This window comes from Carcharhinus amblyrhynchos, chromosome 9, assembly GCF_965287045.1.
Source record: "Carcharhinus amblyrhynchos chromosome 9, sCarAmb.v2.hapA, whole genome shotgun sequence".
NCBI lineage: Eukaryota > Metazoa > Chordata > Chondrichthyes > Carcharhiniformes > Carcharhinidae > Carcharhinus > Carcharhinus amblyrhynchos.
In genome coordinates this window covers 32,517,650-32,544,358 of record NC_137332.1, presented here as the reverse complement: position 1 = coordinate 32,544,358, position 26,709 = coordinate 32,517,650, and the positions used below count along the sequence as shown (strand labels likewise).

Genomic DNA, 26,709 nt, shown 5'->3' with positions numbered 1-26,709 from the left:
GTCTCAATGAGATCTCCCCTCATTCTTCTAAACTCTAACGAGTACAAGCCTAGTTTATTCAGCCTCTCCTCATAGCTCAACCCCCTCAACTCCGGTATCAGCCTAGTAAACCTCCTCTGCACTCCCTCCCAGGCCAAAATATCCTTGCGTAAGTGCGGCGACCAAAACTGCACACAGTACTCCAGCTGCGGCCTCACCAGTGCCCTGTACAGTTGCAGCAAGACCTCTCTACTTTTATATTCAATCCCCCTCGCTATGAAGGCCAGCATCCCATTAGCCTTCCTGACCACCTGCTGCACCTGCAGGCACTTTCACACAAAAACACATTTTAAAAATGAACTGAATTACAGAATAATACCAAAACACCAGTAAAAATTCTGGACATTTTAAAATATATAGGAATAAAAATACAATTAGATTTATTCAGTCAGCCTTGATTCAGCAGTAGCATTCACGGATGGGATTCTTCGGCCACGCTCAACAGAAAACCAAAGATTCCTGCCCAACTTCAATGGACCTTCCATTCCCACTGCCCCTCCCCTCCCCCCCCACCCCCCAACCTCGCCTGTTAGAATTCCAATGGCGGGTGGGATGGGAGAATTTCAGCCCATATCTCTGAGCCAGAAAGTCAAGGGTGGAAATCCCACCCCATGATATAGGGGGAGCACATCAAGCAGTGGATATTCTAGTACAGAACCTAAGGTCTGAGCATGGTTGGAGGTCCCAATTTTCAAATCAGATGTTAAACATAGGTTCTGTAAACCATCTCATGTGCATATAAAATATGCTGGCCAAAATGCATTCCTCAATAAACACCATCTGAACAGATTAATTGATCATACATCTCTTGGTTTGTTTGTGGGATCTTGCAGTGTGTAAAATGACTGCTGCATTCATCTACCACACAGAAGTAATTCGTTGACTGTAGAGCACTTTGGAGCATCTCAAATACTAAAAAAGGTATACGTTTCAAGTGTTGTGTGGGCAAAAATAAAAAGGAATTTAAATTCTGCAGTCCAGATAAACATACTGTGCTTGAATTCAACCACTTGCTGTGTAAGCCTGCCCAGATACTTCTCTCCACACACAGAAAATAACACAAAGTTCCAGCCCCAAACTTTATTCACACACACTTCTGCACAATAAAAACGCGCCAAAAATCTCCAACTTGTGGTTGAATCCATACAACAGTTTAGTAAGCGACATTTTCTACTGACCTAAAACCTGTGCATGATGCCTTGGAGCCTATTAAGAACAGTTATAATTGTGAGGTTAAATTTAATAAGCTGACAAGTATGCAAGCAGTGGTAGTCAGTCGCACCGACACACAACAGTCCTGCTTATTCCTGTAATTAGAAAACATTCTTGCTTGATAAGAGTAGAGGGTGACTACATCACCAGAATGAGGAATCTGACATCTGACCAGCAATTTCCAAGACACAAGTGAAAAGTGCAACTCATGAGCTTATGCATTATGTAACTATAACCAACTAACTCGAATACATGTTTATTTAAACGGAAACGCAATTGATACAAAACCTTTATTTGAAGAGGAACAGAAGTATACTATAATTTTTTTTAATGCTTTAGTGTCACAAGTAGGTTTACATTAATTACTGCAATTAAGTTACTGTGTAAATCCCCTAGTCGCCACACTCCAACACCTGTTCAGGTACACTGAGGGAGAATTTAGCATGGCCATTGCACCTACTCAACGCATCCTTCAGCCAGTGAGAGGAAACCAGAGCACCTGGAGGAACCCACACAGACACAGGGAGAATATGCAGACAAATTTTCTCCATGTCTGCATGGGTTTTCTCTGAGTGTTTTGGTTTCCTCCTACAATCCAAAGATGTCCAGTTTAGGATGACTGACCATGTTGAAATGCCCATTAGTGCCCCAATATGTCTAGGGGAATTAGCAGAGTAAATACACAGGGTTATGGGAATAGGACCTCGGTCAGGTGCTCTGGCAGAGAGTTAGTGTAGACTCGAGACTTGGTGTAGACTGTGATGAGCCAAATGGCTACCTTCTGCACTGTAGAGATTCTATGACCATAATAACTTTAAATACAGCCAACTTTTCTTTATCAACTTTTAGTCCACCCAGTGTCTCAATTACCTCCTCTTCACTATGACTTTGGCAGCATCTGCTTTCTTTAGTAATTCAGCCATGTTCTCTCCCTCTATGCACAAATTCCCTTTCCCTAATCAATGCGTCTTTCAGTGAGAGGAAACTAGAGCACCTGGAGGAATCCACACAGACACAGGGAGAACATGCAGACTCCGCATAGACTGTGATCCAAGATGGGAATCAAATCCGGGGGTCCCTGGAGGTGTGAGGCAGCTATGTTGACCACCGTTATACCATGCTGCCCAGAAAATCCAGGCAATATCAAATGCAAAGGATAAAATCTCACCATCAGGATTCCTTTGAAAAATAGAAATAACCATAATTAATTAGCAACTTGCATTTATGGAAGTTTTAGTGTCAGAAACATCCAACGTGTAGGAGTATACATAGTTGAAGAGAAAATGGGATGTCAAGCCATCGAGATATGAGGGTTCACAGTGAGGGGCTTGGGCAATGAGATGGATTTAAGAGAGCTTTTAAAGGAAATGAAGAGGTACGTAGTATGCAGGAGAGGTTCAGTGAGGGAATTCTAACACATTGAGTTTACTCTTGGTCCTGAGGCAGAAGGTTTTGAGTTCAAGCCCCTCTCCAGAGACTAAATAACCTTAGCTGACAACTCAGTGTGGTACTAGGTTGTGCTATTGTCACTTAATCTTTTTGTGAGTTGAAGGGGAAAGCGTTGGGCAAGACACCAGGAAAACTTTGTATTGGGATGTTCATCAGAGTCACTGTAAGATCCGAAGAGAATCATGGCTTCACAAGTGCTTCAGCACTGCAGTGGGGAGTCAGCCTAGTTTATGGCTTGAGTCCTGGTACAAAGTTTGAGTTTCACAATTAAACCAAGCTGCCACAAAAGAATTATCACCAGTAAAAGTGCTATCATAGCTTTAAAACCAGGAAACAAAGCTGTATGAAACTGAGGTAAAGCTTCAGTTCTATAATGAAGTGTGCTAATAAGGTCTCACTCTTGGTTCAGTGTTAGCGTTCTCACCCATGAATCAGGAATATCAAAACCCACTCCAGAGATTTGAGCATTTCATTTAGGCTGATGCTCCTATGCTAAAATGCTGTATTTTGGATGGGGATCCATTCTCTCAGATGCATATAAAGGATCTCATTATATAACTTGAAGAGTATGTGGACTCTCCAGGCTAACATTTACCCTCAAGTCAATATTACTAAAAAGTCTCACAACACCAGATTAAAGTCCAACAGGTTTGTTTGGAATCACAAGCTTTCGGAGTGCTGCTCCTTCCTCAGGTGACTCACCTTTTGAAGGAGCAGCACTCCAAAAGCTCATGATTCTAATAAACCTGTTGGACTTTAACCTTTTGTTATGAGCTACTTACTGTGCCCACGTCAGTCCAACGCCGTCATTTCCTGAGAAGAAAGTTATCTAGTCATTCTTCTCAATGTTGCTTCTGTTTTCTACAGTACAATAATGACTACACCTCAAAGTTCTTAATTAGCTTGGAGACAATGAGGACGCCATATAAATTCCTCCTTTTCTTTTAATGCCTTGTATATGTGCTGCTCTGTAATTGGTAGGTTGTGAATTAAAAAGAAAAGCAAACAAAATTTTCCACAACATTTATTTGTAAAAGTAGAATCATTAAAAAGATACAAAAATCATCATTGAATAATACAGGTTAAAAAAAATGTGAAGATACTTCACAGATCCAAATAGAGACTGACTTTTTTTTCTCAGAAAAAAGCCACTTCAAGCGTACGAGCAGAAACATAGCAAATAGGGAGCTGACCTGAAAGGCTGGGCAAAATGTAATGGTGGTGTTGGTCAGTCCATTCACCAGTTACAACAGCCCCATTGCCATTTCCAGAAATGCCATTAGAATTAAACCCCAGTGCTGGCGGCCATCGAGATTCCTTGCTCCTGTGAAATTCCCCACACAAATTTCTCCTGCAGGGCATATGTTCCACCTCTAAGAGATACCAGCCAGAGACCCTGGCAATGGACAGGGGGAAACAGGGAGTTTTGGGGTAAAGAGCCGGGGAGATGTCGACCTGTAGGCCAGGGGCATCACTATTGGGCACAGAGTGTCCAGAAGGAGGGATTCCCCCACCAGGCATGTCCACGAGGCTTTACCTGTCAGTTGGCCCAGATTGTCTGGCCTCACCCACCGGAGGCCCTTAAGTGGCCAATTAAAGGCTTCAATTGGGCTCCAGGCCAGAAGCTGATCTCATTATTCCTGCCCCAGACTTAAATGGAGCGAGTTGGGAAAGTGATGGACTCTCCCACCATGGTGGGAGCATATGGCACCATGGTTCTGCCATTTTTCTCTCCACAAATGCACCCAATCCTACTGTGTATTTTCAGCATTGGCTATTTTAATTTCAGATTTCCAGGATCCACAGTAGTTTATTCTGTATCAGCATTAATGCAGAGTTAAGTTGCCTGAGAAATGACTGAGGATTATCCTAATTTTCAGAGAACACGCTGATAAAGACAAATAAAACAGAGAATGCTAGCTAGAAATTTTTTAAAAAGGCAGTAAGAGTTTCTACAGGTATTTAAAAAGGAAAAGGGTAACTGGGGTCTTAACTTTTTACAATCTACATTAATGACTTGGATAACAGGATTGAATGTACGCTTGCAAAATTTCCTGATGACACAGAGATAGGTAGGAAGGTTAAATGTGAAGAGGGCATAAGGAATCTGCAAAGGGCTACTGATAGATTAAGTGAGTGGGCAAAAAACTGGCAGAGTATAATATGGGAAAATGTGAACTTGGCTACTTTAGGAGGAAGAATAGAATAGCAGCATATTATTTAAATGAAGAGAGACTGAAGAACTCTTGAGGTACAGAAGGATCCGGGTGTCCTGATACATGAAAAGCTAATATGTGGAAAGAGCAAAATTATTAAGGCAAATGAAATGTTAGCATTTATTGTAAGGGGAATGGAATATAGAAGTTGGGAAGTTTTGCTACAGTTGTACAGTGTATTGGTGAGATATCTTGAGTACTACATACAGTTTTGGTCTCCTTATTAAAAATGTGCATAATTGCGTTCGGAGCAGTTCAGAGAGGATTCGCCCAACTGATTTCTGGGACAAGGAGGTTATCTTATGAAGAAAAGTTCCACAGGTTGAACCTACGTCCACTGGAGTTTAGAAAAGTGAGAGGTAATCTGACAGAAACGTTCAAGATCCTGAGGGATCCTGATAGGCTGGGTGCTGAGAGAACATTTCCCTTGATGGGGGGTTTAAAATTAAGAGGTCTCCCATTTAAGATGGAGATGTGGAGGATTTTGTTTTCTCTCAGAACATGAGTTTATGAATTCTATTTGCCCAGAGAACAATGGAGACAGACTCACTGAATATTTTTGAGGCAGAAGTAGGTAGATTCTTGACTACAAAGGTGTCAAAGGGTATCAAAGGTAGGCAGGAAAGTAAAGTTGAGGCCACAATCTGATCAGCTATGACTTTATCAAATGGTGGAGCAGGATCGAGGGGCTGCACAATTCTATATTTTCAAAAACGCAGTAAATTAGAAGTAAAAATCAACTTTACATAAAATCCATACATGCTGAAAGCACTGCATCTGTTCTTCATACTTGGGCAAAAATAAGAAACAGATGAACTTAAATCATATATAAAAATCCTATTAGTTAGTAATTTCAGTTCCATGTTTTATAGAATTTATTTCTGTTTTTATCTGCACCATGTGGATTTTCCCTGCCAATGACAGAGGAAAGTCTGTAACCTAATCAAATAGTTCAGACTTAAGAGAAGCAGATATTTGGGAGTGATTAAAAACATAAAAACTTAAGTGGGGGAAATCAAATAATAAAGTTACAACCCTGGATTGAACGACTTATACCATTCGTTTGGCTTCCAAAATTAAAGATCTTAGATATTTACATACTACAAAAATGTGAAAAAATAAAATTAATCTTGATTGGTTTTATGCTAACAGTGATGTTCGGCACCAATCCCCATTTTAAGTGCCTTGTTATGATGCAGAAGCCACACACACACAATGCAGCATTGTCCCTTCATCACTGAACCCACAATCATTGTCATTCAGAGCTTTGAAGCCAATCCAATTTTTAATTCACAGTAAAATCTGGAGTGTATTCCATTTTGAGTCAAGATTTGTGCTTCTGAAGGATGCCCTGGCCAACAGGAACAAGCAGTGAACTTGCACACAGTGCCAGAGCTTGTCCAGCCACAGAAACATCGATTGTAATGAGAAGTGTTCATCAACTGAAAACCCAATTGATTACTAGGAAGCAACTGGCAGGGTATTTTATGTAACAAAAAATTGTAAAAAAGCCATCTTGCAAGCGTACGGCTTGGTATCAGACAAGAATTCCCATGTCTCAAATTGACCATTATTTGTGAAATGTAATGTAATCATAAACAGCTGACACCTGGAGCACAGAACACAATGCTGTACTATTGGACTGCCATTAGTGGTGTGAATCTTCTGGGAATGCACACACTTATATATCACTGACTCACAAATGTTGCTCTAATGTGAAAAATAACACAGTGTGTCATTAGCCTCATGTTAATGGGCTTCTTTGCGCATTAACAGAGTCTGTCTTTTCATCACCTTTGCAGAAACAGACCAGCCTCCATCGTCACTCAATGGGAATCCTCAGTTGCCAGTTATCTGGGTTGTCTAATACTGGGCTGGGCTTGATGTCTGAAGCTGAAATATGAACTATTGACCAACTGCCCTGTCTCTCAGCCCAACTATAGGGATTCCTTCACTGCAGGTCCGAAAAAACTCTCCATGCAGAGCTGTCTCCTCCCACTGTCTTTTGGAGCTTTGTATTTTCTTCCTTTCCGTTCTCCCTCTTTTGTTCCAAGGCCACGCTCTTGCTTATCACCCTGCAGCGAGATCCAAATGCAAATATGACCAGTTTTACTTTTAACTGAAAACTCTTAAGCAACCCATTTTAATAGAAAAAAATCTGTGACTATTATTCATTTATAAACATTGTATCAGGATAATATTTGATTACATGGGGAATCATAATAAATTGTGCCCATCTAACATTCAGATACACACACTCACAGAAAGCCTTCATTAATTTTCCTTCATCTAATTTACACTACTAAGGGCAAGTCTAGCATCTGCAAAGTCAACTAAAGACCATCTATCTCAGCACAAACCAAACATCAACCTAAGAATGCTTGTGGACTGCATAGTCCAGATATTCACTGACAAACTTAGTCTAGGAGTACCTTTTGGTGGTAATGTACCTTAAAGAGCTGGTAGATCTTTTGTGACTATACCTTATCAAAGAATTCCTACAGTGCAGGAGGCCATTTGACCCAATAAGTTTTCACCAACCCTTCAAAAGAGCACTCTACCCAGGCTTACTTCCCTAGCCTATCCCCATAACCTCATGCATTGAACATGGCCAATCCACCTAACCTGCATATCCCTGGACATTAAGGGGCAATTTAGCATGGTCGATCAACCTAACCTGCACATCTTTAGAATGTGGGAAGAAACTGGAACGCCCAAAGGAAACCCATGCAGATGCGGGGAGAACGTGCAAACTCCACACAGACAGTCACCCAAGCCATGAATCAAACTGGTGTCCCTGGCGCTGTGAGGTAGCAGTCATAACTACTGTGCCATCATGCCGCCCCCATGATCACAATAAACTAAAAGAGGAGAGTAGGAAATAACATAGCAAACTGACGGAGAAAATGCAATTGTAACAGAACAGAGCATTAGCTTTCACATGACAAAACCCAACTCTATCCCACCACCATGTCTGTCATCTCCTCCTTGTCATATTTTTATTTTATATGTTCCTGTGAAGTGTCTCAGGATGTTTACGCAAGATGTTGTTGTTACCTTGTTAAGCAGCTTTTCATTCACACCCAAGTGGCTAAACAATCGGAATACCTGAAAGTATGGTGAAAACAATTAAAACATTGAAATGTGAGCTCTGATCCAAAGATATAAATCTAACCTAACCTTTAGGCGGTAACTGCGTCAAAAGCCCAGATCATGCAGTGGGAGGACATGGGTTCAAGCCACAACTCTAAGCAGTTCACTGCTGATCTCAATCTTGGGATTACACCAGATTAAAACTGATGGGTGTGGGGGCACACTTATGCTAGGCTATGGAACATGAGTGGCAGAGACACCTCTGAGCCTCCAGCCCATTCTCTCAGTTGGATGAGGTTAATATTGCAGGCAAATTACAGAGGAAACAAGAGGAGCCTTAATTATTCCTGGTACCGCCATATGAGGGATGTACCCACAATTACAAAATGCTGAAGCTTTAACATCACAATGTTAGGAACAAAATTTAGAATATTAATGAATGTCAGTTAGGAAAGGGCACTCGGCCCAGTTAGTTGACCCTATACAGGTCACTGCACAGAAACTTATACTGGCTATTTTTCATTCTTTCTTTAGTTCCAAGCCTTCACTCCTCCATTCACTGCTGCTTTGAATCACTGAGAAGTACAGCATCAAAGAAGGCCAGTCAGAGTTTACACTGGTTCTTTCAAACAGCAATCCAGCGAGTGTCCTGCTCTTTCCCATATCCCTGCATTCTTTTTCTCCACTGTGGCTCGTGCTACCAAATAAACTTGTTGGACTTTAACCTGGTGTTGTGAGACTTCTTACTGTTCTTTTTCTCCATCAGTCATTTATTCAATTTTTAAATCAATGCCCACCACCTAATCAGGCAGCACATCCCAAATCCAAACATATTTGTTGCGCAGCAGCCTTTTCTCATGTTGCCTCTGGTTCTTTGGCCAATCATCTTAAACCTGTGCCTTCAATTTTAAATGAGAGACCCCACATTTAGTGCACAAGATTGACAGATTGCCCCCCTCCCACCCAAGAAGGGGAAGGAAAGAGTGCTTTCAGTATGAAGGACTTTCCTCATTTAAGTGATGAAAAATAGATTTTAAAGTTCTTTTCAACTCAAGAAAAATATAAACTCCTCACAGCTGAAGATCAACAAAGTGAATATGAAAGAAGCTGCCCAGATGTAGCAAATCATCATGAAGGCACCCTCGGGTTAAAAGCTTAGCACCCAACAGTGTTCAGAACTATGGAGCCCTGTCTTTATTGTTTCTTCATTTATGTGACTCAGCGGATTCCACAAATAAATATATTGCAGGCTTTTACCTTCTTCATGGCTGTTGAAACAGCTGATTGATGAAACTCAGCCTTGGTTACCCAGCGGAAAGAAGGATATTCTGTCTCCTCCTGCTTCACAGTCTCGACAGTTGTATCGCTCAGTGAGTTACTGTATACGTGGTAAGTCTGGTGAATGTGAGAAAAGATATGTACTACCTAAAAAAAAACAAAAATTTAAAATGACTGTCTTATCGCGGTCTTACATGATTGGTGCATTGGTTGGTTGAGGTCAGTAAAATACAGTCAATGTAATATTATATCATTCCATCAAACTCACACATTTAGCTGCTAAATGTACTTACTGCAGTGACATTTTCTTTACTTCTAACCCGGGCTCCTGGAACTTAAACGCCAGTTCCGTTTTCAGTCAGCAACACTTTCAAACTCACCTCACCCAGGTGCTGTAAGTTTGCCTCAGTAACCGAGCTCCCCAGTAATTCTGTAAGTCGATCTGAAATGATGCGTTTCTGCTTCTTTTCCATCAACTCAGCCTCCATCAGAATGCTGGGGAACTCCCACATTCCGGCCAGCAGTCCTAACAATGGGAAGGATAAAGCACAATGAACACACGGCCTCAAAGCTCCAGATTCCGCAAAACTGGAAGAAAAAGGAAATGGAAAGAGAAAAGAGGAAAAAAGAATGAATTGAAGGCAATGTTGCAACAAAGTAAAAAAGCACAGCCTCGCAAGATTATCTAATAGATTATCAACATATCATTTATATTTTTCACACAAAACATTTGATTGCCTCTAATACAACTGTAGATATTTGCCATGGTACACCTTTCATTCTTGTGCCTCCTCTGATCTGTATCGCTCTGCTCCACTTAAATAGATACTTAATTGAGTTCAGCTTAGCATGTTGTGGACTCTACTCTTGGAGCTCTTATGTTCTCAGATATCAAATGAGGGGGCCTGGAATCCAATGACAAGTACACTTGAAGTCACTTCTATCTTTTACGACTATTGCTAAAACTCTCAAGGGAGTGAAAAGCAAACATGTTACAATTAGTTTCTCTCCCGCCCCCATATCACCTCCACTCCAATTGTTTACAGTTGACAACAGATACCAAAGTTGGGTCTCTGAATAAGGAAGTACTCTTCTGTATCATCAGTGTTCCTCTTCCGGGTCACCACACAGGTCAGCGTCCGCTCTGTTCTTGGTGGTTTCTTTGCAGGTTTCCTTGGATAATTCATTACTCCGAGACTACTAACCCAGGATTCTTTGTCAGGTAGGCATAAGGAGCAACCCCCTGCAACATCAAACAGAAATATTACTTTATTGGATAGTCACAATTTACTCATCATGAAATATTGTTGGACATTGACATGTTCTGCCTTTGAAACTTACTGGGCAGAGGATCAATCTAAACTACAATCTCAACATGTGGAGCAAGCAACAGCAAGTTGCTTCAGAGATTTGATTAAAGTTTTAAAGTTTAATTTATTATTTACAAGTGGGCTTACATTAATACAGCAATAAAGTTACTGTGAAAATCCCCTTGTGGCCACATTCTGACGCCTGTTGGGTACACTGAGGAGAATTTAGCATGGCCAATACACCTAACCAGCACATATTTCGGACTGAGAAGGGAAACTGGAGCAACCGGAGGAAACCCATGCAGACATGGGGAGAATGTGCAGACCAAGGTGGGAATCGAACCGGGGTCCCTGGCACTGTGCCATCCAGGCTGGATTCCTGCAATCAAGAGGACTGAAGATTGCATGCAAATGCTGCAGTTCACAGAGAATAATAATGTGGAGGGATCAGTGCGGAGAATTTTCCTGTCATTCTCCAAAAACTGAGTTCAAGATCTGGAGTTCTGTGCTTAAAAAAAGTGAGATTCCTTCCAACATTTCTCACCCAGAAAAAAAAATGTATGAAGGTGAAATACTGTCCAATACATGTACAGCACTGTGCATTCCTAGCCGAAAAGAACTCGCAAAATAAAGTGCATCACTAAATATACCGTGGGTAACACGCTGGCACAGTGGTCAGCACTGCTGCCTCACAGCGCCAGGGACCCAGGTTTGATTCCCAGCTTGGGTTACTGTCTGTGCAAAATCCGCATGTGTCAGCTTGGGTTCCCTCCCACAGCGTGAAAGACATGCTGGTTAGGTGCATTAGCCATGCTAAATTCTCCCTCAGTGTACCTGAACAGGCGCCAGAATGTGACAACTCAGGGATTTTCACAATAACTTCATTGCAGTGTTAGTGTAAGCCTATGTATGACACTAATAAATAATAAACTTTAAACTTTAATAAAAGAACAATATTTTAAAAAATTACACCTACCAATAGTGCTTCTAATTTTAACCAGGCTCCATCTAGTGGCTGAAGTTGGTCAGTACAGGTCGCAGTTGCATTCACAGGACCATTTGCGCCAACAAACCTCTGCTGCTAGATGGACCCCAGGACTTCAGTGCAAGTTCAGAATGGGAGCCAGGAGCCATAAGCCGGAAGCGACTGTAGAACAGACTCCAGGGACCAAATTAAGAACAGAGGCAAGGCTGGGGAGAAAGCAACATTGGAGGAAAGTACAGTAGGGGGAAATGCCAGGTAAGAATGCCAGGAGGTGAGAACAGGAGGTGAGTCCAAAATTAGGCAATGGTAGAGGAAAGCAACCACAGGAAACAAGGAGCGGAAGCCCTATGGAAAAGGTCACACAAGGCAGTCCACACAACAGAAGTCTGTGGCAAGTGACATAAAAGTGAAACTGGCAACATTAGACACTACTAATATTGACACTACTTTATAAATGGCATTAAAGTAAAACAACATTAAATGAGTCAACACTGAGTGGAGACTTCCTATGCAACATGTTCCGAGTGATAAAAATGCTTTCGTATAACATACAGAAAACTACACACAATACTGTTCAGTATTTATCGATTCTTACCACATTCTTCAATATCTGGGATGCTGGAGAATTTTAACATTGTATTATCCAGAAGTCTTTTTGAGACTTTTTCCTCCTCCTTTACAACCTGAAGTGCATCATCAATAGAAGAAAGGTTAGTGTTTGTAAAGTGTCATTTGTAACTCCAGAATATCTCAAAGTGCTTTAAAGCCAATTAAATGTAGTCATTTTGTAAAGTAGGAAACATAACCACAGAATCCCCACAGTACAGGAGGAGGCAATTCAGCCCATTGAGTCTGCACTGACTCTCTGAAAGAACATCCCACCTCCCATCCCCACAACCCCAGGAACTTACAATGGCCAATCCATCTAACCTACACATCTTTGGACTGTGGGTAGAAACTGGAGCACCCGGAGGAAACCCATGCAGACACGGGGAGAACGTGCAAACTCCACACGGACAGTCACCCAAGGCCAGAATTGAACCCAGGTCTCTTGGCGCTGTGAGACAGCAATACTAATTACTGTGCCACCCTGTGCACAGAGCTTGTAACATAGCAAATTAGCTAGTGTTTGTCATTCTTTTTGACATGACACCAGATTATGATCCAATAGGTTAACTGAAATCACAAACTTTCAGAGCTCTGCTCCTTCACCTGACGAAGGAACAGCACTCCGAAAGCTTGTGATTTCAAAATAAACCTGTTGGACCATAACCTGGTGTAGTGTGACTTCTCATCTTGTCCACCCTAGTCCAACACCAGCATCTTCATATTCTTTTTCACACCTCCCCATTTCACAATTGTTTAAAGAAGAAGGTAGCATTGATAATCTTTAAGCAGTTTAAAGACTCTAGGCTTAACTTTCACACGGACAACTGGATTTAGCAAATGTAAAACCCAAAATGTCAATGTGAGAATAGAAACCTCTTCTACTTTTTGCACAGCAGCAACCTCAACTCCACCACAATGATGTTTAGTACGGCTCAGATTCAGAGTAAAGTTTCTTTGATACTACATCAATGTTCCTCCCACTACAAAAAGCCCACATCATAGAACATACCAATGCGTTACCGAGTGACTACTGATAGCTAGTTTAACTACATTGATAATTTTATCTTTCACAGTTTTAGGTAAAAGCATATAGTAGGAAGATGTTTCAGGTAAGTAGATGGTGAATTCTGGTAATGGGAAGTTGTTGTTGGACCAGCTGTGTTGTTTAGTAGGTTTAGGATAGAGTTTGGGAGCCATGGTCATGGGTATTTAGTTTGCATTTGCTCATCAATGATACAATCTGATTAAGTAAAGCAGTTAGACAGGTCTTTCCACTGTGACAAAAGTTGCCTATTAGTGTGCACTTTATGCACCATAGTCAATCCCATCATCTTTTTCACAACCCACCTGATGATAAGCTCTACAGTGGGCCTGAACAGGGCACTCGGAACAAAGTGGAGCTTTGGGAGTACAGATGGTTGCACCCAGCTCCATCACAGCCTGGTTAAAGTCTCCTGGTCTAACTGGGTCCACCAAGATATTTGCCAACATCCTAGAATGAAACAACACCATAAAGAGTAGCTTCAAAATATAAATGTCAAGAGACTGTAAAGTAAGCTCAGCATTTTTGGTCTCTCATTAGCAAATACATTTTTGAATCAGCCATTGTACATAAACAATTTTAAAAATTACAATTATTCAAATCTCAATACCAAGTTTAATTTGAATCCCAGTTGCAAGGCCCATTTTTTAGCTTTCATAGCCAAGCTAACTTGGATCAAGCAATACTGCCTGATTTGTTCAGTTACATTCATAACTATTGATTATTTTGACCCTATGGTGAAACAGCTAAAGATAATGAGGTCTGGGTCACTGCCCCATGGACCTCCTGCAGCAAGTCCTGAGATAACTGACCTCCAACAATCACAACCATCTTCCTTTGTGCGAGATATGACTCCAGCAATTGAAGAGATTTCCCATTCACATCAGTTTTACTAAGACTCCATTTTGCAATACTGAAATAAAAGGTAGTCATTTTCACCTAACCTCGAGAATATAGGTCATGACCATTCTTAGATTAAGACTGTGTTGAGATATGGGGTTGGTAGAACTCAAACTACACGTGTTTGTAGGTTACAGCCTTCAAACATTGGAGGACCTCCTTATATAGGCATATGATGCTCCAAGTAAGAATTACCAAATACAGTTTGTTGTCTGTTTTCCTGCTACGTTATCAAAAGGTTACCTAGTTCGAGCGGCAATGATAAACACTCTCGAAGGTATGAGGAGGCTGGCCCTCAGCCATGGAAGTGATCTATGATACAAAAGCCAGACTTTTTGGGGAGGATAATCTGAAAAGATGCAAAGGTAAAGGCCTAAATTTGGAAAAAGGTTTCTCTTCTGAGTGCTGTGCATTATGAAAAGTAGATTCATCACACACAAAACAAAGAGTAACATTCTGCACAATTACACCTTGTCTTTGTGCAGGACACACAGCTTTTAACCTCTTCCTACTTTTACACAAAGACCAAATCACACAGCAATCATTACAGAACAGGAGCAAAAGTCTGCAGATTGTGTTTGCAGCAATAATCAAGGTTTTGAAAAGTGCTGCCCTGAAATGAAAACTAGCTTAAAAAATTGCCTAATCTCTCAATCCCACTGAAACAGTTTTGTCAGAGTCCTGTGAACATAATGACATAACACCCACCATAGAGAATAATATTAGGTAGATTGGCGGGGTGGGGGGGATGTGGTTATTAAAAAATAAAATCAGAACAAAAAGGGACAGATACTTACATACAAACAAAGAACAGAATAGGCCATTCAGCCCTTCAAGCCAGCTCGACAATTCAATGAGGATCATGGTGGATGTGATATGAACCTCAAATCTGCAACATGCCTACCTCCACATACTTTCTTAAAATTCTTTACATGCCACTAGTTAGTGCATACATTACATCAGTAAGGGAAAAGCAAATCTTACCAAAGTGCTTCCGTCACTGCTGGGCTGGTGCTGTCTGCTCCAATCGCTCTAGCACGACACAGCACTCGTATTGCATTCCCATCCACCACACCAGTTACCTACAAGAAGCACCAATTTCAAATCTCCCTCTGCCAATCATTCCAGCAAAAAGATGAGATTTTTGGATTTATAAACCAAGAATAAATAATTCATAACCATTCAGAACCACATGATGTATTTTGCAAAATATAATTCTCAAGCAATAGTTATTTTTTCTTAGCATTACATATTTCAAGGTTCCTTTGTGCCTCTTGTGCCCTTGTCACTGTGCCATGATGCACTTCAACTTTTGGGCCAAGTGTTTAAAGGTTCCACCAATTCAAGGTTAATTATTTGAAGTGTTTTAACATGGAGAAAATATTCCTCTGATGTGATGTCAAACTGACATCTCAAGTGCTCTCACAGACAGATATAAAAAGGAGCAGGGGAGCTATCCCTCAAGTCCTGGACAATATTTATCCCTCAATCAACACCATTTCTGTTTGTTGGAGCTTGCTACATGGAAATTGGTTGCCTCGTTTCTTACAACAGTGACTATAATTCAAAAGTACTTTCTTGGCTATAAAGTGCTCTGAAGCATTCTTTGGTCATGAAAGGCACCACTTAAGCACCTTGTTTATTTTTAAGTAAAAACTGAACAAAAGCAAATTACTGCTGGATGCTGAAATCTGAAACCAAAAGAGAAAATGCTGGAAAATCACAGCAGGTTTGGCAGCACCTGTAAGGAGAGAAAAGAGCTGACTTTTCAAGTCAAAGCTAAAAGAAAGTGGGAGATATTTATACTGTAGGGTAAGGGAATGAAAGATGAGTCATAGCCACAAAAATAAGGGGAAAGGCTAGAAGGTTTAATGGCAGTCAATGTATTTATTTAGGTCTTTCTTCAGACAACAAGAAAGAACCTTTACATCATTTGGTTTTGCTATACCTAAAAAACAACTCTCATTTCTCAAATCACTCCTTCTGAATCTTACTTTACTACAATTCCACAAAACAACTTTACTTCAAGCCCAAGAGTGAATGATTAAGATTAGCTAGCTCTATATTTACAATCAGCCTTGATTTGAGAACTAATACAACCTTACAGTGCATTTACTTCCTTTAAAATTGAAAACAGAACTAAATTTTCTGATGAGTACTTGACAGTAAAGTCTTTCTCAATGTTAGATCTGCCCATTAGTAAACTGTGACAAATTTTACTGTACGAAGTGAGTACAGTTTTCATGAACAAGTCTAAATCCCCGCAATAAGAGAGCTTACCAATATGGATGTACTTGAGTTTTATGGAATACACTTGATAACATGGGAAATTAGCTGTGTATTTAGACTGAAAGCTTAAAGTTTATTTATGAGTGTCATAAGTTGGATTTCACTAACACTGCAATGAAAATCCTCTAATCGCCACACTCCGACGCCTGTTTGGGTACACTGAGGGCGAATTTAGCATGGCCAATGCACCTAACCAGCATGTCTTTCAGACTATGGCAGGAAACCAGAGCACCTGGGGGAAACTCATGCAGACATGGGAAGAACGTGCAGACTCCGCACAGACAGTTACCCTAGCTGGGAATCGAACCCGGGTCCATGGCGCTGTGAGGCAGCAATGCCAACCACTGTGCTACCATGCTGCTCCATAAGGGCCTTGAAATGTTGTTTCTTTACCTGTCCAAAACAGATTGAAGTAATGGCTGAAGCTGTGTATCTTCCAACCCCAGGCAGCAGCTTTTGTAGTTCCTCTGCACTCTTTGGCATCTCACCTTTGAATTCTGACAAAACCTGTGAGGAGAGACAAAGAGTTAATGACTGCCTAACTTTAGGACTTTAGTCAAGTCTATCCCTCTTTCTAGCATGTCTGCTAGATGACGGCATTCCTGGTTTAAAGGGAGGGACAGGTGCCATTCAGATATCTCCTCCAACTCTGCTCCGAATCTGGTCACAAAGTGGCATAGATTGGGCCAGAACAACTGCATGATTCTGCCCCATCTTCTTGCAAGGACATACTTGCCCTCTGCATAATGCTTTCACAGCAGCATGACTGTGATTAAGAACTTGGTTACACAGAGAACTGTGTGTCCAATCTGGACTCCTAACATTGTGAATAGCAGCAGGCAAAGTCTGCTACATGTGCCACAGTGCATCTCCTGAATACTATTAATATCTTGACATATTTTTATAAATTCCACTCCAACCACACTGCTGACATTTTTTACAAAAATCAAGGCACAGGTGAAAGGATGTAGCAGGTTTGTAAGGATACCTTTTGTGCTCCTTCATGCAATCTTCTTCCTCTGGAATAATATCCAAGCCCTGACCACATTTCGTTAACTTCCTGCAAGAATGGCATTAAGGAGATAATTTATTACATCATACCATGAAAGTACCAGAGTAAAAATATCAAAAGAACAATTTGAATTTTAGTGAAAATGCCTGCAGGGCCACATTGTTGAATTAATGCCAGATTAACATCATCCTCCGTTGAAATGAGTGACGATTCAGAGATTAGTCATGCTTCATCATTTCATAAAAGACTCTGTGGTCTGAATTCATCTCAAGCGGTGATGCAAAGTGATCAGAATTAGATCGGATATCTGTAATACATAGCATCCGATATTCAGTTAATCAAATTAAATATTAGGTGCTGTATCTATGGGTGGTCAATCCGATACCATCTGCTTTGCATTGCAGCTCAAGACAACTTTTTTTGTTTAAAAAGAGGTTTTCTCTTTTTCTGTTGTACTGCTTAGTGTAAAATAGATTAAGAAAGACCCGACACTCAAAATGGTTTCAATAACTATATCCTGGGAGAAAGGTTCCTATTCAAGTTAATACAGCTGTTTATCCAGATGCACACATCTGTCACTACGCAGTTACCAAGCATATCGTCACGTGCTAAAAGTAAGTACTTTGCTTCACTGCAATATAATCTAACCAAATCAGCCTCTACAGGTGGCTGCTGGCGTGCTTTTTAGCACATTAAGAAGCTCATTGTTCAACGTTCAAGAAAGGTGCAAATTTCTTGCAAACAAATTTCTCAAGAGACTATTTCAATGGATTTATAGATATAAGAGTGCCACATTTTTGACATGTCGGTTCTCGTTCTGACTTGTAAGAAACACCTGCAAAGAAAACAAATTAAACAACCCAGCTGGATTTATTTAACCCTTTTCTAAACTGGTTAGAAGCTGCTCCGTAGTTTGGATCGACTTCAACAATTCACTACTGTTTCGCTTCAGCTGAATGACTATCAGCAAGTAAATTTGCTTTTTACTCAAATCAAATCAAAAACCAATGTTACGGATATTAATAGTCTTCTAAAGTGATATGGGCATATTGGAGAAATTCTCTGCTTAAATCCAGACAACAAATGGATCCATCTTTCAGCTTGGATATGTTATCCCAAACTGCTGTGCATACATGTCTAACTTCCTAGGACACATGAACTAGCTATTCTGTGGAATAGCTAACTGCGGACCCGCACGCCCAGATCCCTCTGTATGTTAATGTTAAGTGAGAAGGAAGAATTGAAGGAGTTAGATATAACTCTTGGGGCTAAAAGGATTAAAGGATATGGAGGAAAGCAGAAACAGGTTACTGAGTTGAATCTAACTCAATAGCCATGATCATGATAAATGGTGGAGCAGGGTCAAAAGGGCGAATGACCTACTCCTGTCCTATTTCCTGTGTTCACTTTATAGAATAAAAACCACTATTTTGTTCTTTAAAACACTTCTAAAAAGTTTAATTGAGTTGATGAAGGTTAATACAAACAGATCAAAGCTCTTTTTACCTCAAGGGTGGCTTTAGCGAGAGCCTGCAAAGTCGGCCATCTCTGAAAGTGAAAGCAGTGACATGATATTAAGCTTTGTGCTACCAACTTCAACCACAACTATTCTCAGACCAAGAACAATGAGGATTTTATTCTTACCTGCATCCATTTGTTGTAGTAGTTGATCACAGTGGCAACCTGTGTTTGCTGCAGCATGATCTCAGACACCCAAACTGTGAAGGAAGATAAGCACTTTAAAATATCAGAACACTGACATTAAAAAGGAAAACGGCACAGAAGAACATAGTGATTACTAGGCAAAACGACACAGATCATTGATTTTGCCTTTCATCATCCTGGTAGTCGCATGACACAACAATAATGGAATTGTTGAATTATCATGGAAAATCAATTAATTCATTAGTCTACAAACAGACACAGAGACATAAACTACATAAAGCCCAATGGTACCCATGATCTCAGAGGTGTTGTTCTCAGGATAGAGGGTCTGTCAGGAAGCCAGCTACCTTCCCTTGGAGCGGAAAATTCACAGAGGGAAATCAGTAATTAAGTAGCTCTCGTGTACTTTCCAGCTGTCAGAATAGCATTGGCAGTGCCTTACAGCACAGGCTATGGAAGCGCAAAGTGAGCAAGGGGACCTGTGAAAGGGAAAACATTCAGAACAACTTCATGATTAAATGTTTGTATTTATAGTGAAAGAAGGATCACAAAATGCATCTCCTGGTGAGTGATCATTAAATACAACGGCCAAGGGAAATGTGTAACATGGCCTCTCGTACCTTGCCAGGCAAAGGACAGAGCACGGCATTGTAAAGACAAGGAGAGCTAAAATAAGCATTCATTGATAACCAGGGTTAGCCATAAACAGCTACATTGTATTGTGTCGCTTTTGGAAATTGGAAATAGGCTTCATTATGACGATTTGATGGGGTTGTAGAGGGAGTGAGGGGGGCGGGGCTGAAACAAGCGCCAAGTCCTGCAACAAAGAGTAAACTCAAACACTTTCTTAATCTCGTTAAACAGTAACATAGACAGTCACCCTGAAACAGGTCACCATCCACGCTTTCTTAGTCAGGAAAGGGAGACACAAGACAGAAAAGCAAAAGCAATGAGATGCAGTAGACAATAACAAGAGATAGAGTTTGATACCTGCATAAGCTCTTTTATTCAAATCAGATTCTGTCACAGCCTAGGACAAAAATGTCGTATTAATTAAATAAAACACTCCAAAACAAAAAACAGCCCTTAATTTGAGCAATACAGCGGGATTGGGGGGGGGGGGTGTCAATAAAATTTGGATACTCAGATCTTACCATTCTCCTCCAAGGTAACTCCCGTTTGTTTTTGTCATACCAGGAAAGCAGGTTTGCCCTAATGGAATGGATTTCAGTAAGATCCTTAAAGGAGTGGTAGCCAGTTTCCTTCACAGATACTATCCCTGGTGACACTGTAAAGGCAAAACAGACAACAACAACCAGAATGTTGGGCAGTTATTACAGAAAGATAGAGAACTGCAGGCCACAATGAATTGAAGATAAACACATTTCAAATGTCAGGGGACATTCGGAGTGAGAATCACAGTCACACATAGTGAGACCAGCTGTAATTCCAGTTAAACATATGGAATAGTACCCCCCCACCCTACCCTCTTCCCCAGGGCAAAATACAGAATAAATTTTAAACCAAAATAAACGATTCTCAAACAAGATTTCACTGGTTTGCTAAAAAGACTAAGATTTTTATTCCTCCAACAAACTCTTAATTTTCATGCTTGTTACACTCTTGCTTGGATACAGACAAGAAGTATCTGTTTGGTGAGCAAATTGGGGCGCAGATTGGAAGGTAGGTCTGCTGAGGAACAGTGGAGGGTCTTTAAGGAGATCTTTCTTGGTGCTCAGCAGAAATTTATTCCGATGGTAAAAAAGGATGGTAGGAGAGGAGATAATCAGCCGTGGATAACGAAGGAGATAAAGGAGAGTATTAAATTATAAGCTGATGCGTTTAGAGTGGCTAAGAGTAGTGGGAGAGAAGAGGATTGGGAGAGGTTTAAATATCAACAAAGAAGGACGAAGAAGTTGATAAAGAACGGAAGGATAAACTATGAAGCTACGCTAGCGCTAAATATAAAAAAGGATAGTAAGAGTTTTTATAAATATATAAAAAGGAGAAGGCTGGCTAGGGTGAATGTTGGACCCTTAGAGGATGAGAGGGGGGATTTAGTGGTGGGGGATGAGGAAATGGCTGAGGCCTTGAATAACTTTTTTGCTTCAGTCTTCACGGAGAGGACGCGAATAGTTTGCCGGGTGTTAACGATGGAAAGATGGTAGGAGTGGAGGGCCTGAATGAGATCATTGTTACTAGAGAGGCAGTGCTCGACAGACTAGAGGGACTGATTGTGGACAAGTCCCCAGGACCGGATGGAATGCATCCAAGGGTTCTGAAGGAAATGGCAGAGGTGATAGTGGATGCCTTGGTGATTATTTTCCAAACCTCGCTGGATTCCGGGGAAGTGCCGGAAGATTGGAAAACGGCTAATGTTACGCCGCTGTTTAAAAAGGGTAGCAGGCAAAAGGCAGGGAATTATAGGACGGTTAGTTTAACATCTGTTGTAGGAAAAATGCTTGAATCCGTGATCAAGGAGAAAATAGCGAGGCATCTTGAGGAGAATTGTTTGATAGAGCAGACGCAGCACAGTTTCGTTAAGGGGAAGTCGTGTCTGACGAATTTATTGGAATTCTACGAGGATGTGTCTAGTGCGGTGGATAGAGGGGAACCGGTGGATGTGGTGTTTCTCGATTTTCAGAAGGCGTTTGATAAGGTGCCGCACAAAAGGTTGTTACAGAAGGTTAGAGGGCATGGAGTTGGGGGTAGGGTGTTGGCGTGGATAGGGGATTGGCTGTCAAATAGGAGGCAGAGTGGGCGTCAATGGGTGCTATTCGGATTGGCGGTTGGTGACTAGTGGAGTGCCCCAGGGATCGGTGCTGGGGCCTCAGCTTTTTACCATTTATATAGATGATCTGGAGGAGGGAACCGAGTGTAAGGTGTCGAAATTTGCTGATGACACAAAGATAAGTGGAACGGCAAATTGTGCGGAGGGTGTGGAAAGTCTGCAGAGGGATCTAGATAGGCTGAGCGAGTGGGCGAGGACCTGGCAGATGGAATACAATGTTGGCAAGTGTGAGGTTATCCACTTTGGTAGGAATAATGGTAGGAAGGACTACTACTTACAGGGCAAAAAGCTGCAGCATGCTACGGTGCAGAGGGACCTGGGGGTCCTTGTGCATGAGTCGCAAAAACCCAGCCTACAGGTGCAGCAGGTGGTCAGGAAGGCTAATGGGATGCCGGCCTTCATAGCAAGGGGGATTGAATATAAAAGTAGGGAGGTCTTGCTGCAACTGTACAGGGCACTGGTGAGGCCGCAGCTGGAGTACTGTGTGCAGTTTTGGTCGCCACACCTGCGCAAGGATAATTTGGCCTTGGAGGGAGTGCAGAGGAGGTTCACTAGGCTGATACCGGAGTTGAGGGGGTTGAGCTATGAGGAGAGGCTGAATAGACTGGGCTTGTACTCGTTAGAGTTTAGAAAGATGAGGGGAGATCTCATTGAGACATATAAGATGATGAAAGGGATGGATAGAGTAGAGGTGGAGAGGTTCTTCCCGCTCAGAAAGGACAGCAGGACTAGAGGGCACAGCCTCAAGATAAGGAGGGGGGGCAGTTTAGAACAGAGTTGAGGAGGAACTTCTTCACTCAAAGGGTGGTGAATCTCTGGAATTCTCTGCCCGTTGAAGTGGTGGAGGCTACCTCACTAAATATATTTAAGGCGAGGGTAGATAGGTTTTTGGTAGGCAAGGGTATTAAGGGTTATGGGGAGAAAGCGGGAAAGTGGAACCGAGCCACTTCGGATCAGCCATGATCTTGTTGAATGGTGGGGCAGGCTTGAAGGGCTAGATGGCCTACTCCTGCTCCTGTTTCTTATGTTATGTTTTTATGTTGTTCACCCACCATCATCCTTCAGCCTTACGGTGTGCACTATTTTCCAGATTTTTAAACCAGTCTCACATTTTGCAAGAAACAACCTTCAAATAGCCTTGTGTCTTTGCAGGTATTATACCCTCTTTTCACCCCACCCTCAACCCCTTTCACACCTGTTTAACCAAATCCTTCTATATTCTGCCCCCCTCCAGTTTTAAATGCCACTAAACACAGTCTGCCCCATTCTTGTTCTGCCAACCTTGACACTGCCTCTTTTGGCACAATCCCAATTTCCCCATCCCTTCGTCTAAAATGCAAAAGATAGTCCACATCTGGAAACATCTGGCAGTGGGCATAACCAAACCGGAGCACCTGCCAGCTCTCAACCCAGCATTTTGTGAGAGGTTTTAATACATTTAGAAACTCTATTGTGCTAAAAGCGAACACAAATCTGTGCATTTCTGGAAGGCAACACGGTGGCACAGTGGTTAGCACCGCTGCCTCACAGCATGAGGGACCCGAGTACGATTCCCAGCTTGGATCACTATCTGTGCTGAGTCTGCACCTTCTCCCTACTTCTGCGCAGGTTTCCTCTGAGTGCTCCAGTTTCCTCCCACCATCCAAAAGACATGCTGGTTAGGTGCATTGGCCATGCTTATGTTCTCTTTCAGTGTACCCGAACAGGCACTGGACTGTGGTGACTAGGGAATTTTCACAGTAACTTCACTGCAGCGTTAATGCAAGCCTACTTGTGACGCTAATATAAAAAAAAGGCATGAGAGAGAGCAATGGTGCCACTGCATGATCTGGCTTTGAATTCAATTAGGTGAAGTTAGTTGTCTTTGATGGTTGGATGTGTTGCATGAAATGATCATGGGAAATAAGAGTGTAAGTCTTTTGTGACTTTAAGACAGAGATAGATAGGTTCTTGATTAATAAGGCGATCGGGGTCATGGGGAAAAGGCAGGAGAATGGAGATGAGAAAAATATCAGCCATGATTGAATGGCAGAGCAGACTCAATGGGCCAACTGGCCTAATTCTGCTCCAATGTCTTATGGTCTTAAGTCCACATCACACAACTGTCCAAAGAGTGTCATAAAATTAGCAACATCCTTCAGAACACATCAAAATGACTGGGGTAAGAAATGGAAATGTCTCCATGTAGACTGAAAGTGCTCTTTCCCCACATTATACCTGACCTGAAACTGCACAAGAAGGATATCGAGTGCACTGAATCCACCACTTTCAGGAACACACAAGAAAACAACAAAAACAGCTCTCATGTAAAAAAGGATAGCAAATAAATTTCAGAAAATTACAAAAATCAGTGCAACTAGAATTCAGCGAAACTAGAATAAGCAAAGATGCTTGAAAAGAAAAGAGGAACTGAAATTGTTAGCAACAATTTCAAACTTTACCACCCACCTTCTTTGACCTGTTTCTGACATAACCTCTTCCTTTGTGGAGAATTTTTCACATTTTGTCTTCTTTTTAATGATGTTTTTTGAACCATCACTGCGGCTTTCAACTTGCTCATTACAGTATATTCTCTGGAGAAAAACATGTTCAAAATTTGTAATTTCATTCTTTCTGGAAAAAAGCTTACAATGTAACAGTAAATATTGATATACAATATATTTGCCCTGTAGCTCCTACAAATGAGCATCATTCTGAGAGAAGTGAAGAATGAAAAGGTCACTTTCAATTTCAGCTTGTACATTTGCAGAGATAATTTCAGTTGATTCGAACAATCTCCTATGTGTATCAAAGCCGGTCCAATAATTCTGAAGTTAGCCTGGTTTCCAGTTTCTTCATTCTGCCTTTACCATTAGCAGCCATTTCTAAGTAATAGCATGCCCACTTCCGAGTCATGAAGGTTAAGGGGTTCAAGATCCAGTCAAGAACATAGAACGTAGAACAGTACAGCACGGCCGTCGATGTTGTGCCAAGCTATGTCCAAACCCAAGATCAAGCTATTCCACTCCCTATCATTCTGGTAAGAGATTTGAGCAAAAATCACAGAAACCATTTGCCCACATTACAATAGTCATTACACTTGAAAAATACTTTATTACCTGTAAAATGATTTGGAATATCATTGCAAACTGTACCAAGTAAATGCAAGTTTTACATCCTTTAACTCAACGAGCACTAAAATGCTTTCTCAGTAGCTTACTTTTTTAAAAATCAAAGGATAATTAAAAACATGCACAGGAAATTACAATACTGAATGCATACATTTGTGCACTACAGCATATTCAATTAGCTGGTAAGGAACGGAATTAAGCAGAAATTTCTTCTTTCTGATTGCTGCAGAATAGAATGAAATACCACAAGAGGTAGATGCATCTTTCAAGAGAAAGTGGATAAATATTTGAAAATGATAAAGATTCAAGGATATGCGGAAGAGGGTAATATGATTAAGTTAGCAAAGAGGTAGACACACAATGGGCAGAGTAGCTTTTCTTCAGTGCTTTAAATGCAGATGGTTTCAACTCTCTCCATATTTGCACAATTAATTACAAATGATGTTGGTGTAGGGGTAATGTCACTGGACTAGCAATCCAGAGGCCCAGGCAAATGCTCTGAGGGATTGGGTTCAAATCCCACCATGGTAGCTGATGCAATTTAAATTCAATGAATAATTCTGGAGCTGAAAGCTAGTCTCAGTAATGGAGACCATACAACTATCATTAATCAATGTTAAAACTCCATGTGCTTCACTAATATTGCTTTAGGGAAGGGAATCTGCCAGCTTTACCCAATCTGGTCTACGCGACTTAATGTGATTGACTTTTAACTGCCCTCTGAAATGGCCAATTGAGGGATAACTAAGGGTGAACAATAAATGCTGGCCTTTCCAGTGATGCCCACATCCCATGAAAGAACAAAGAAATATGGGTTCGATTCCCGGTTTGGATCATTGTGCGGAATTTGTACATTCTCCATGTCTGCATAGGTTTCCTTCGGGTGCTCCGGTTTCCTCCCACAGTTCAAAAGATGTGCTGGTTCAATGGATTGGCTATGCTAAATTGCCCCTTAGTCACAGAATCATAGAAACCCTATAGTGCAGAAACAGGCCCTTCAGCCAATCGAGTCTGCACCGAACACAATCCTACCCCATATCCCTACACATTTATCCACTAATCCTGCTAACCTACACATCCCAGGACACTAAGGAGCAATTTAGAACAGCCAATCAACCTAACCTGCATATCTTTGGACTGTGGGAGGAAACTGGAGCATCCAGAGGAAACCCACAGACACGAGGAGAATGTGCGAACTCCACACAGTGACCCGAGCCAGGAATCGAACCCAGGTCCCTACAGCTGTGAAGCAGCAGTGCTAATCACTGTGCTACCGTGCTGCCCGTAGTGTCAGGGGGATGTGTGAGGTTTGTGCCTGGGTGGGATTATTGTCAGTGCAGACTCAATGGGTTGAATGGCCTCCTTTTGCACTGTTAGAATTCTATGTTTCTACAATGATAAACTACAACTTCACCCGAAAATAACGGGCAGATAAATATCTGATTAAAAACTCAGTTAAACATTACCCACATTGTGCTCCACTCAGTGATTTACACCAACAACAATCCCAGCCACACGACACCATTGAATAGACCTTATTCAAAGGCGACATCACTAAAGAAGGACCTGTCCCGGGCTAGCTACTCCATTGCCTGTAAAATTACCGCGGGCTGGCACTTAAACATTCGCCGGGTGGAAACGCAGGTGTGTCCGGCAGTTTTCCGCCCTTCGGCTGAGGGTTTGAATTTTATCCCCGAGTTTAAAAGCCC

At 41.5% G+C, this 26,709-nt stretch overlaps 1 protein-coding gene across 3 annotated transcripts; it reads right to left on the bottom strand.

The window, feature by feature from the left end:
- Nucleotides 1-3,735: 3,735 nt before the first annotated feature.
- Nucleotides 3,736-26,548, bottom strand: mutyh (mutY DNA glycosylase). Of its 3 annotated transcripts, none has more exons than XM_080195407.1 (16): nucleotides 26,471-26,548; nucleotides 24,339-24,463; nucleotides 20,254-20,387; nucleotides 20,090-20,129; nucleotides 19,079-19,152; nucleotides 18,941-18,982; nucleotides 17,411-17,482; nucleotides 16,816-16,929; nucleotides 15,118-15,215; nucleotides 13,539-13,683; nucleotides 12,178-12,265; nucleotides 10,348-10,530; nucleotides 9,668-9,813; nucleotides 9,267-9,434; nucleotides 7,974-8,024; nucleotides 3,736-6,991 (listed from the first exon to the last, which is right to left on the bottom strand). In XM_080195407.1, the coding sequence occupies exons 2-16, from the start codon at nucleotides 24,448-24,450 to the stop codon at nucleotides 6,854-6,856; spliced, it is 1,605 nt and encodes a 534-aa protein (XP_080051533.1). In that variant the 5' UTR covers nucleotides 24,451-24,463; nucleotides 26,471-26,548; the 3' UTR covers nucleotides 3,736-6,853. The 3 variants fall into 3 exon arrangements, with proteins under 3 accessions (XP_080051533.1, XP_080051532.1, XP_080051534.1); XM_080195406.1 differs by having other exon boundaries at nucleotides 26,467-26,539; XM_080195408.1 differs by lacking the exons at nucleotides 20,090-20,129; nucleotides 20,254-20,387 and having other exon boundaries at nucleotides 26,467-26,539.
- Nucleotides 26,549-26,709: the final 161 nt, after the last annotated feature.

Coding starts and splice junctions, on each gene's coding strand:
- mutyh (XM_080195406.1), bottom strand. CDS start 26,525: ATGGTGTCGTGTGGCTGGGATTGTTGTTGGTGTAAATCACTGAGTGGA. Junction 20,388..24,338: donor TCAGAAACAGGTCAAAGAAG/GTGGGTGGTAAA, acceptor TTGCCTTTACAG/TGTCACCAGGGATAGTATCT. Junction 9,814..10,347: donor TATTCAGAGACCCAACTTTG/GTATCTGTTGTC, acceptor TCCCATTGTTAG/GACTGCTGGCCGGAATGTGG.